Below are 12838 nucleotides of genomic sequence, written 5' to 3'. Positions count from 1 at the left end.
CAGAGAGATAGAGAGACAAATTTGGGATTTGGATAAGAGAGATAAGTCAAGCTCTGTATCGAGTTGTTACATAACATATATATATATTGCTCTCATCTTGAGCTAGGAGATGAGGGTATTTCTGTAACTTCTTCTGATTCTTCTTCTTTTTTTTTTTTTTGGGTACAAGACGAAAACGTGAGAGATTTTCTGTTAATATAAAAAATATTATTAGGACAATAAAAAAAGGAAAGAAGAAGAGGACAGTAAGTTGAATTACAACCATACAGGTGTCCTCGTCGGTGTTGTCTTTGTGTGATTTGGTGCCTATCTCCCACTGTTTAGGCCTTTTTGAATATATATATATAAAGTACTAATATTCTTCACATATATATATATATATGCGTCATAGTAGACTAGTAGTATATTCGTATCTCCCAGCTATTGTTATAAAATTACAATGACCAATTCATTCTTATACAGATAGAGATGATCAAAGAGGATGGTTAAAACGAGATTCATTCTGATTCTGTTTTGATACACCCCCGCTTACGAGTGTTCGACGACTCCACTTTCTTCCAACAAATACCAATTGTATACGCTGCTGAGTTGGGTTAATGAACTAAATCACTCATGAAATATTATTATTTCATTTTTTTAATTAAAATTCTTTAGTTTATTTTATTTTATGCTTATTTGTATAAATCTTTACAGTTGTTTCTTTCAATATTTGGGGAAATAAATTTTTCTTCTTTTGGAATAACGAATTTCTACTTTTGGAAAACATATGCAAATACTAATTAGAAAATACAGTTGTTTATTTCTATACTTGTTTGGAAATGTCTTGATTCTTATGGGGAAATTAATCTATATTTTTGTATATGTATGTTAGTATATATATATATATATATACTAAAATTGATGCTTTTGAAGAAGAAGAAAACTTTTATGTTTAAACTTCAACTGATTACGTACTTTCAATATATGTTTCACATTATAATCAGTGCCTATGAAAAAATTGTGCTTCATATATATATATATATATATCGTATTGAAAAATAGAATCAAAATGGTTACTATAATTTTTACTTTAGTTACTTGGAAAGTCAGCATAATTTAAAGAAATTAGATATTTGAATTGGTTCCCCCTATACGTATATGATCACTGTATACTGTAATACAAACCACTTATGTCTCAATTGATCAACTTCAATATTTGACATCTATAAATTATATCATCTCAATTGCATTTTCCAAAACAAGGTCGATGATCTTTACAGCCGCCGTAAATATAAGGATTAAGGAGATACAATTTGTTGTGTCAATTTATTAGAAAAGCTACCACGTGACCTACACCTACCCACCGGGCGCGTACACAGTGTAGAACACAATATACATCAAATCTCATATCCAGACACAAAAAAAAAGGTTAAAAGATTAGATAATCGTACGTACGTTATTATCTTCGCTGTCACGCTGTACGTTTTGACCTGATGCTACGTACTTCACCGAAGCTTCTTTTCGGAAGAATTAAGAAGAGAAAAGCTCGTTAAAATAATAATACATACTCCAGTGATGAAATCGAAGGTTGGCTCATCAGTTGTATATAAAAATGGATCAAATATATAACTGTCCCCTTTTTCTTCGTTGGTTCGAAAGGTTGTTCCAATGAAATATCTACCCATGATTAATTAAATGAATACATTATTTCGCCGCTATGTGACCCAAAACTTTGTATCCCATTTTTACGACGACGTAAGTTAACGATATATTTTCTATATATGATTTACATGAATAATAATATAATATGCGTATGATGAGCTCAACATAGACAACCTCTTGTTGAAACTTGAAATTGATTATAAATGGTGAAAACAAAGAAAGACCTGTAGTGTAGCATATACATGGTGTGCTGTCTATAGGGAGACTGAGATCAGAACTACGGAATCATGAATTACAAATGGAATATATATGACGTCCAATATAGTATTATAATGACTTTGTAATCTGTTATATGTAAAATGGTTATTAAAACCACGTAACTCAAGAATAAATAAGGCTGCCGGAAGAAAAATAAATGTCTTTCGTGTAAGAGAAAGAAACGTACGATGACATATTAGGTATCTCCCGTAAGCATTATATTGTCTTACGTTTAAAAAATGTTCTGACGACTTTATAAAATTAGATTAATTCAACATCTAATTATAGTATTTGTCCGTCCACGATATGTATTCATATTGTAAAACCCAGAAGAATCCTTAATAATTGTTCAAGTTTATTTCTGGTAATTAAGAGAGATTTACATAAACCATTTATACTACACTACTTACCATCCTTTTGTTTCACGAAGATCAATTATACAAACACTTAACCTACGAAACACATCTCGATTGTTTTGACATCTTTCTTAATAGAGACACACATCACACATGCATGATTTTAAATAGTACTGTAGTATATTATTAGGAGCGAGTATTAAAAAGAAAAAAAAAGTATGAATAGTTCGCCTTTGTCTTACCGAATATTAGCTTCTTTTTTTAGAGTAAAATAAAATATTCTTACGACTAATGTTTAACGTTATAGTATAATATCTTACGGCAGAATTTATTATTGATCTGAAGTGGTTATAATATATCGCATTTGAAGAAAACTCGTGAAATAGAATATTACAGACTAAGAACTATGCTGATACGTCACGTAATAGACAAATTTGTTCTAATAACGCGAGAAATTTGTTTCAAAGTAATATGCAGCTTTATGTTATGTTGTTCAAAAAATGTGTTGACAAAAAAAAAATGTTGTTCAAAAAAAAAAAAGAAAAAAAAAAGAAGAAAAATGCAGCTAATTAATATTCTGACAAGGACAAAACTTAAAGAAGTAACTAGGTAACAACCCGCACAGTGTGGTATAAAATAATTATTTAATGTTTTTACTGTAATTTTTATTTACAAGATCTATTATATTTATGGATAATTGAAATATTTAAAATTCGATTGTATAGTATATATCTATAAAAAAAATTGTATAATAATTAAAATAATCCGTGAGAGTTATTATAATATCAATCTTATATTATTATATCATATGAACAAAAAGTTCTTAAAATTCATTTTAAAGATTTTATGAAAATATAATTAAAGGATATAATTAAGGTAGAAAGATAATATAAAAATTTATTTTTGGATGTTAATTGTATTTTTGGAAAAATAGAGTGGTAAATAAATATAAATATTTTTAAAAGCTGATGACAAATAAAGGAAAGAGTGTTTTGAGCTCTGTAATGCTGATACCTCAGCTTTTTTTGCCAAAATGCTTTTCTATTAATATATAAGAGATATCACAAATTCGGGTGATCACATCAATGGTTCTTACTTTATTGCTAGGCTAAGTTAATATCCAACAATTTGCAAATATCAACCACATACTTTTTTTTAATTCTTTTTTCTTTTTTTTTGTCAAACATCAACCACATACTTCTATAAACTAATTTGGATGATAATATGGTAAAGATGCGAATAGAAATCAGTAGACGACAGAAGCTTTAGAATTGACATATCTACAAACGGATTAAACCATCTTTGTTTACAAAAATATGTTAAAAATAATATAAATCAACGTCACAGTTTATATAATATGAAAAAAAAAGACAAACAAATACAACCAAAATATTACTATTGGGGTGTTTAAAGAGAATGAATGATATAACCGAATAAGTAAAATTACACAATGCTTTGAGCTACCAATTATAGTGGGTTTTTAAATCGTCTTGATATTATGATATGATCATCTTTGTTTGACTATCATTCTTTTATATAGAAAACTCTTAGAAGGTTATGTGGTTGCGATTCATTTTTTTTTTCCAGGACAATCCCTCTCTAAACATCCCCAACACCAGAAAATTGCATCTTTGTGAGGAGAACCATCTTCTGAGTCGCATTATTACTGGAAATTGATAAATTAGTACATAAATTACGCCAAAAAAAAATTTATATAAATCGATCGGTTTGTGTTTCCATGTGATCTGTTTTTTTCTTTTGTAATACTAGGAGATAAGATGAGGGAGTCGACTACATCGAAGGTCTAAAAGGAGGAGCCCGCACAATTAAAGTATACATCCCATTGGGCACGGCAACATGTTTTGGTTGGTTTCTCCATACAGAGTAATTATTCCCCACGACCATTCATTCCTTGCTTAGCTTAGCTAGTATATTTCTATTCATTTATTGTGTCATTTAAATGTGTGCCATATAAATTGATATTGCGTCCAGATTCAAGTGCAAGAAATAAATAGTATTAGTATAAAAAAAAACTAAATAAAATAGCTGAATAAATGGCTTGCTTATGATCTCACATGTTTGGTCTGACGATATCCTGATGTTGATAACTCTTCAATATTCAGATTCTCATAAATTAATTTCATACATATATTTTACATTTTCATACATACATACATATATACATACACACGTTGAAATAATTGTTATGGACTTTAAAAATTATTGTTGAGTATGTGGAGAGTCAGCATAATTCGGAATAATTTTGTCTTCTTGCTTGCAAATAATTAAGCGGTGATTTTAATTCAAAATAATAATAATTAAACGGTGATGTCCATATTTAACTAATGAAATGTCTGTATAGTTTAAGAGCCATCATATATAATAGATGACAAGGGTAAAGAAGGCTCTCACGCACTGATTGATCGTGAGATTGCTTATTATTGACCAATAAATAAGTGTAATTAGAAATATCAATACGGAATGAAGTCCCCACCCCACATATAGGGTGATGTGAGTATGAATTGCAATATATAATGGTGAACAAAATAGTCGAAGTTAAAGCTCTGCAACAACCCATAAATGAAACTAATAAAACAAACAACACAGAATAATACTACTATATATAGTTTATGAAAATCCCAGCAGGAGAAATCTCTTGGTTATGAAGTTTAAACACTCCACAGCCAATAAAATTTGCAAGTAGTTCAAACGGTTCAAAGGTGTTGGTTTTGGGATTAGGCCTACAAAATTCATTATTGTTGATCCAGCACTACAAAATTCAGTAATCTATGTTACCACAAGACCATATATCACGAAAAGCCCAATAAACGCTTGTTTAGCAGTTCATCTAGTTATTACATTAAATGGCCCAAATGATTTGTTCTTGTATATTAGGCCTTCGGACGGATATATTAATCTCATAATAAAGCCCAGTTTTAAAACCCTTTTATATTATTGGCCCAAATGATTTACTTTTTATCTTTGTTTTCCTTTTCTTTTTGTAATCAGAAAACATCCCCATATGTTGAAACTTGAAAGTAACAATATCAGTTTAACAATAACTTCTAATGGAAGTTAAAAATTTATGCTAAAAATGCAAACATCTCATAGATTGCTTTTTAAGGGAAAACTACATACAATAAAAAAAAAAAAAAAAGACAAAAGGTAGCTAAGTTGTGTAATGGAAAGATTGTTTTATCTATACTATTAAAGAAGAACACAAAAACAATCAATGATTCAACAGAAAGGGAGAAAGCCAGCAGAGCCGAATCAATCATAATAATAACAATAATTTATTATAAAAACAAGAATGATTAGTTAGGGTAACCATTTATTTTAATACTACTACTATAATGGAAGACGAGATCAATTCTATCTATAACAACCCAACAACAACTGGTGCATTCTTATGTCATATATATATAAAAGAAATTAAGACCTTATCTTCATTCTTACATTTCGTATATTTTAAATTCATTGTTGCTCGACAACTCACACGAGGGGTGTGCTGTTTTTTAAAAAGATTATACTGTAATTAGAGAAGAAGAAAAAGAAAATGCAAAGTAGTCTAAACTAATTAATCAGCTCATATGTTTGTGGAAATAAACATTTGGTTTAATTTCGGGAGAAAAACATTACCATAAAAATATAAAATGGGGAGGGACAATAATAATAAGTAAATTAACCAATAAGGGAAGAAGAGAAAAAGTCAAAACAGAAAGAGAGAATGTTTGACCCTCTGTTTTTGTCTAAAGCACGCGCACACACACACACACACACAGGGGGAGAAAGGGTAGGGGAAGAGGCGGCTTTGTCCTTTGTGCGACTGACTTACTGACTTCTTCTGACGGCTCCGTCCACCGTCGTCGTCGTCTCTCTCTCTCTTCTCTTTTTCAGTTTTACGACTTTTTCTTAATCTTTTGATTAAATTAATAGCAGGTAATTAGCTTGTGAGCTAAGAAATTCGAAACCAACCAAACCAACTACCGCTTCAACTCTTTTCTTTTTTTCTTCTTCTTCACTTTTTCTTTTGCTTTGGTGTTCTTCCTAAAACATCAAAAAGTTCCCGGCTACCACCTAAGGAAGTGTTGATATATGGCTGTTGTTGATGCTTTCCCGGCGAGAAAGCGTCGGCCTTTGTTAGTCGTCGATTCTCCAAAGCTTTCATCATCAGATGCAAAATTAACACGTTCTCTGTTCCTAGCGTCCCACGAGATCTCTTCTATGCTTCCTCTCCCCTTCTTCCTCCGTCGCAACTCTCTCTCTCTCATTCGCAAAGTTCAGATTCTATCTTCCGTTTTCGATGAGCTTCTCCGATCCCAATCATCATCAAACTACTCCCAATCCGCTCTCCTCTGCTTCGAGGAAATGCTACTCGTTATGCACCGTATCAAGTCTCTCATCGACGATTGCTCTCGAGCTAGCAGACTCTGGTTACTCTTGCAGATCGACGTCGTTTCCTTCAGCTTCCACGAGCTCGTCGCCGATTTATCCACCGTTCTCGATATTTTACCGGTCCATGACTTGTTGTTCAGCGACGACGCCCAAGATCTCATCTCTCTCCTCAGAAAACAATGCTCCCATTCGATGATGATTCAGTTCGTCGATCCCCGAGACGACGCCCTCCGCCGTAAAGTCACCGATACGATCGACGCCATCAAGCACCACCAGATCTCCCCTCATCACTCTACCCTCACCGCTATTTTCAACGACCTTGGCTTCACCGATTCTGCTTCTTTGACCGACGAAATCCAGAGACTAGAGGACGAGATACACGATCACATCGACGACAGATCCAAATCCTCTGCCGCCTCTCTCATCGGCCTCGTCCGTTACTCTAAGTGCGTCCTCTTCGGTCCCTCTTCCACGCAGCCGTCGCCTCCTGACTTCCGCCGCCACAAGTCCTTGTCGGACGCTAACATCCCCGCCGATTTCCGGTGCCCGATCACGCTCGAGCTGATGCGTCATCCGGTTGTCATCTCCACCGGTCAGACTTACGATCGAGAGTCGATTGATCTCTGGATCCAGTCGGGGCACAGCACCTGCCCTAAAACAGGACAAGTCCTCAAGCACACCTCCCTCATTCCTAACCGCGCCTTGAAGAACCTCATCGTTTTGTGGTGCCGCGATCAGAAGATACCGTTCGAGCTCTCCGGGGACGCCGGTGCGCCGTGCAATGAGGCGGCGGCCGAGTTTACGAAGATGATGGTGGAGTTTCTGATCGAGAAGCTCTCCGCAGCGGATAAGAACGGTGTCGTTTTCGAGCTGCGGGCGCTGGCCAAGTCGGACACGGTGGCCCGAGCCTGCATAGCCGAGGCTGGAGCAATACCGAAGCTGGTAAGGTATCTTGGAACGGAGTGCCCGAGCCTACAGATAAACGCCGTGACGACGATCCTCAACCTCTCCATCCTGGAACAGAACAAGACGAGGATCATGGAGACGGACGGAGCATTAAACGGCGTCATCGAGGTCCTGCGTTCGGGAGCCACGTGGGAGGCTAAGGCCAATGCCGCCGCAACTCTGTTCAGTCTGGCAGGCGTCTCGGCTTACCGAAGAAGACTAGGGAGAAAGGCACGTGTCGTAAGCGGATTGGTCGACTTGGCTAAACGGGGACCAACCAGTTCCAAGAGAGACGCGCTCGTGGCGATCCTGAACCTGGTGGCCGAGAGAGAGAACGTTGGGAGGTTCGTAGAAGCTGGGGTCGTGGAAGCCGCAGGAGACGCATTCCGAGAGCTACCGGAAGAGGCCGTGTCTGTGGTGGAGGCGGTGGTCAGGAGAGGAGGACTCATGGCGGTGTCAGCAGCTTTCAGTCTGATAAGGCTGTTGGGGGAGGTAATGAGGGAAGGAGCGGAAACCACAAGGGAGAGCGCGGCGGCCACGCTGGTTACAATGTGCCGGAAAGGAGGGTCGGAGCTAGTGGCGGAGATGGCGGCGATTCCAGGGATAGAGAGGGTTATATGGGAGATGATAGGAGCTGGAACGGCAAGGGGAGGGAGGAAAGCGGCTTCGCTGATGAGGTACCTAAGACGGTGGGCTGCCGGAGATACACATCATGAAACGACGACNCGGCGGCCGAGTTTACGAAGATGATGGTGGAGTTTCTGATCGGGAAGCTCTCCGCAGCCGATAAGAACGGTGTCGTTTTCGAGCTGCGGGCGCTGGCCAAGTCGGACACGGTGGCCCGAGCCTGCATAGCCGAGGCTGGAGCAATACCGAAGCTGGTAAGGTATCTTGGAACGGAGTGCCCGAGCCTACAGATAAACGCCGTGACGACGATCCTCAACCTCTCCATCCTGGAACAGAACAAGACGAGGATCATGGAGACGGACGGAGCATTAAACGGCGTCATCGAGGTCCTGCGTTCGGGAGCCACGTGGGAGGCTAAGGCCAATGCCGCCGCAACTCTGTTCAGTCTGGCAGGCGTCTCGGCTTACCGAAGAAGACTAGGGAGAAAGGCACGTGTCGTAAGCGGATTGGTCGACTTGGCTAAACGGGGACCAACCAGTTCCAAGAGAGACGCGCTCGTGGCGATCCTGAACCTGGTGGCCGAGAGAGAGAACGTTGGGAGGTTCGTAGAAGCTGGGGTCGTGGAAGCCGCAGGAGACGCATTCCGAGAGCTACCGGAAGAGGCCGTGTCTGTGGTGGAGGCGGTGGTCAGGAGAGGAGGACTCATGGCGGTGTCAGCAGCTTTCAGTCTGATAAGGCTGTTGGGGGAGGTAATGAGGGAAGGAGCGGAAACCACAAGGGAGAGCGCGGCGGCCACGCTGGTTACAATGTGCCGGAAAGGAGGGTCGGAGCTAGTGGCGGAGATGGCGGCGATTCCAGGGATAGAGAGGGTTATATGGGAGATGATAGGAGCTGGAACGGCAAGGGGAGGGAGGAAAGCGGCTTCGCTGATGAGGTACCTAAGACGGTGGGCTGCCGGAGATACACATCATGAAACGACGACCCCTGAGACGCACAGCATTGTAGTCCCAACCCCAAGTAGGATTTTTACTCCCGTTTTATGATTCTTCTTCTTCTTCTGTGTATAAGTTTTTATCAAACCCTTTTTTTTTTTTTTTTCTGATGACTTGAAAAGAAAGTAAAGTCAAAAGTGATTCTTTTACGAAGTATTATTATTAAACTGCAATTGTAAATGTAATTCGACAGAAACAATTGAAAAAAAATAAACGAAAGATTTTTCCCATCTAGCAAATGTACACAAAGGGATTGTGTTATCTTTATAATTTACTTGACAAAACTAACTTTTCAGGGATAGTGTTCTTCTCTCTCCCATAGTTTCAATCATAGAATCATATATAATCTTCAAAGCTATCAGATTCACATGTGTAAAGCGTTGCGTCTTGCGTGTGTGTATAAAAAAAAAAAGACAAAAGAATTGGCACAAAATTTCAACAGAAAAGACAGAGCAAAATCCACACACAAGCGAGTGATGGTGATTGGAAATGAAACTCTTGGCAAATAGCGACAATCTTTTCTTTTCTTTCTTTCTTTCTTTCTTTTTCTTTTTCTTTTTTTTGGTAGAACAAAGGGAGTAAACTCCCCTAAATTATTAAGAAAAAATAAACTTAAATACAAACAATCCGTTGTGTAACATAGTGAAAGCAAAACCGCAACACAAGGCGGAGTTACCTCAAACAAATGAAAACTAAGCTGTAAAGAATAAGTATAGGAAGCTAAACCATCAACAAGACGGTTAGCTTCTCTATGCACATGCGTAACCCAGATTACCCAATCCCTTGATATAAAACCATGGCACAGTCGTACTAAGAAAGATAGCAGATGAATCGCACTAATCCCTGTCTGTAAGAACCCGACCACTTTCTCACTGTCCACCTAGTCCATCTCTTTCTTTCTTTTCTAGAGAAGCAATGTTTCTCTTTTTTAAAAAAAAAATAACATTTAGGATATTTCAAAGCATTTAATTACCTTCTTATTCTTTTCTAGTTTAATAACGATTATTTTTGCTACTAAATGAGCTTATGCTTTCTTTTTCTCTTTTTTATGTTGGTCTGACAATTTGATAGAATTTATTTTTTGTTGGGTAAAAGAGGAAAAGGACAAGTTCCTTAATGTGTGGGCCGAATAACTTAAGGGCCCGTTAGTCATTACATAATCTTGTTTGTTTCTCTGCAAGAGAGCCCAAATGATAATAAGGTCATCGTACATACATATACACATTCGTAGGGGAAAAGGGCTATTTTCTACCTGTACAATTTTGGAAGTGTCAATTTCTACCTGTATAAACATAGAGTGCTAATTTATACTTATACTCATATAAAATTCAAATTTTATACCCAATTAGTATAAATTGTGCCGATTTCAAAGTCAATATTAACAAATATTAGTCAATGCTGACTCAGATGACACGTAATTTAGNGTTTTTAGTCGGAAACATCTACTTTCGTTTAATCTCTACATCTAATTTTGGCCGGAGATGCGAGATCGAATCTCGGGTTTCGGAAAAGGAAAGAGCTTCGACATCAACTGCTGTCAGAGAAGGGGCGGTGGTGGGGAGGAGAGTGTTACCGCCTTGGATGGATCTGTCGTACGAACAGGGTGGTGGTGAGAAATGGAAAGAAGAAGAAAGAGAAAGTAAACGAGTTAAGTATATGTGTTGGTGTAAAAACATCAGTAAAGTATTCTAGTCCAGTGGTTAAGTGACCTGTTGTTATCCCCATAGGTGACGGGTTCAAAGTCCTGTTTCGTTAATTAAAACAAAAAATACCAAACGACATCGTTTCAAAGCCCTGTTTCGTGAATTAAAACAAAAAATACAAAAACGTCATCGTTTCGTATGCTGTTAAGTGTTAACGTTGCCTTTACTTTTCCGTTAGTTGACTAATGTGTTTTTTTTGGGCAAGGTATTAACAGTTTAATAACCTCGAAAAGGGGAAAAGGGCCATTTTCTACCTGTACAATTTTGGAAGTGTCAATTTCTACCTGTATAAACACACAGTGCTAATTTATACCTATACTCATATAAAATTCAAATTTTATACCCAATTAGTATAAATTGTGCCGATTTCAGAGTCAAAATTAACAAATATTAGTCAATGCTGACTCAGATGACACGTAATTTAGTGAGGTGGCTAAAACGAGGTCGTTTAATGCTAAGTTCAAAATTTTCTCAAAAAATATGTGACACTCGAGGATCGAACCCAGGTCTCCGTTGTCAATAACAAACCTGCCACAACCAACTGATCCAGTTACAATATTCGTGAATATGTAAATCTATTACAGTTATAAATATGTCTCCACGCACAAAGCATTTTCTGCAGCAATTAACAATTTTCCAAAAAAAACCCAGGTAATTTACGCAGCAATTTAAGAGACGCAATTTATCAAAATCGAATTGAACAATGGAGCTTTACCTCTTAAATTCTTAATGGAAGATGTAAAGTATAAAGATCAGAAAGTTTATGAAATCGTTAAACATGTATGATGATGGGCGGAGTTTTGTTGGTCACCAAGCAATGACGGAGTCAGAGATCTGAGACTTGGAGATGATTAGAGCGGAGAAGAAGGAGAAGACGAAGAGGTTGAGAGGGGGAGGAGACGTAAAGACATATTATAAACATAAAAAGTTCTATATTATTTCAAATATCGTCACTAGATCAGTTGGTTAAGGCATCTTTGTTTGTGAAGGTAAATCTGGGTTCGAGTCTTGAGTATTACACCTCAGTAAATTACGTGTCATCTGAGTCAGCATTGACTAATATTTATTAATTTTGACTCTGAAATCGGCACAATTTATACTAATTGGGTATGAAATTTAAATTTTATATTAGTATAGGTATAAATTAGCACCATGTGTTTATACAGGTAGAAATTGACACTTTCAAAATTGTATAGGAATAAAATGGCCCTTTTCCCCACATTCGTAGCGTGCGAATCGAAATCCCCACGTGGACGAATGAGGAGATTCTGGGCTCTCTGATATTTTACTTGCGTTCATTATCTTTGTGTCAAACAGTCCTACTTAGGGAAACTGTAACACAATCAAAGAAGAACAAAATTAACCACCATTTTCGTCGATACTAGTTTTATGATCTCGTGCTGCACATTTCACGAGGATTACAATGACCACTAATTAAGTGGAGTCAGACGAACATATATACAAAGGGCTATTAACACTCTCTTTTTTTGTCATCACATTATATATTGAAAACGAAAGTAGGAATACATGATATGATACAAAAGCCGGCAGAACTTTAATATTCGGAAACTAAACTTTATCCCCCGGAGATATACACTAATAGAGGGATTTGTTTTATTGGTGGCACTATAGTACACACTACTATTCACTACAAAAATAATATAAAGTGTCAGTGTCAAATGTCAATGTAACTAGTGGAATTGAAAGGAGAACATAATCTAACACAAAATCAATAAAAATAGAGATAGCATCTCACATCACGTAATCTCTTCTCTGCCCCTTTATATTCTCCACTCTTCTTCACTCTCTCAGTTTTTCATCTCATCTCAAAGCCTCAACATCAAAAGAAGAAGAAGAAGAAAAAAACAAGGCAGCTGATGGGTAACTATCGGTTCAAGCTATCGGAGTTAATCCCTAACGC

The 12838-nt window shown here is 37.2% G+C and overlaps 1 protein-coding gene across 2 annotated transcripts; it reads left to right on the top strand.

Moving 5' to 3' along the window:
* On the top strand, positions 5968 to 9444 carry LOC104768273 (U-box domain-containing protein 16-like). Of its 2 annotated transcripts, none has more exons than XM_010492201.2 (2): positions 5968 to 7597; positions 8482 to 9444. In XM_010492201.2, exons 1-2 carry the CDS (start codon positions 6351 to 6353, stop codon positions 9263 to 9265), a joined length of 2031 nt encoding a protein of 676 aa, XP_010490503.1. In that variant the 5' UTR covers positions 5968 to 6350; the 3' UTR covers positions 9266 to 9444. The 2 variants fall into 2 exon arrangements, with proteins under 2 accessions (XP_010490503.1, XP_010490502.1); XM_010492200.2 differs by having other exon boundaries at positions 5969 to 8304; positions 9189 to 9444.

This window comes from Camelina sativa, chromosome 20 (assembly GCF_000633955.1).
Source record: "Camelina sativa cultivar DH55 chromosome 20, Cs, whole genome shotgun sequence".
NCBI lineage: Eukaryota > Viridiplantae > Streptophyta > Magnoliopsida > Brassicales > Brassicaceae > Camelina > Camelina sativa.
This window is presented reverse-complemented; position numbering and strand designations above follow the sequence as displayed.

Coding starts and splice junctions, on each gene's coding strand:
- LOC104768273 (XM_010492201.2), top strand. CDS start 6,351: ATGGCTGTTGTTGATGCTTTCCCGGCGAGAAAGCGTCGGCCTTTGTTA. Junction 7,598..8,481: donor GCAATACCGAAGCTGGTAAG/GTATCTTGGAAC, acceptor GAAGCTGGTAAG/GTATCTTGGAACGGAGTGCC.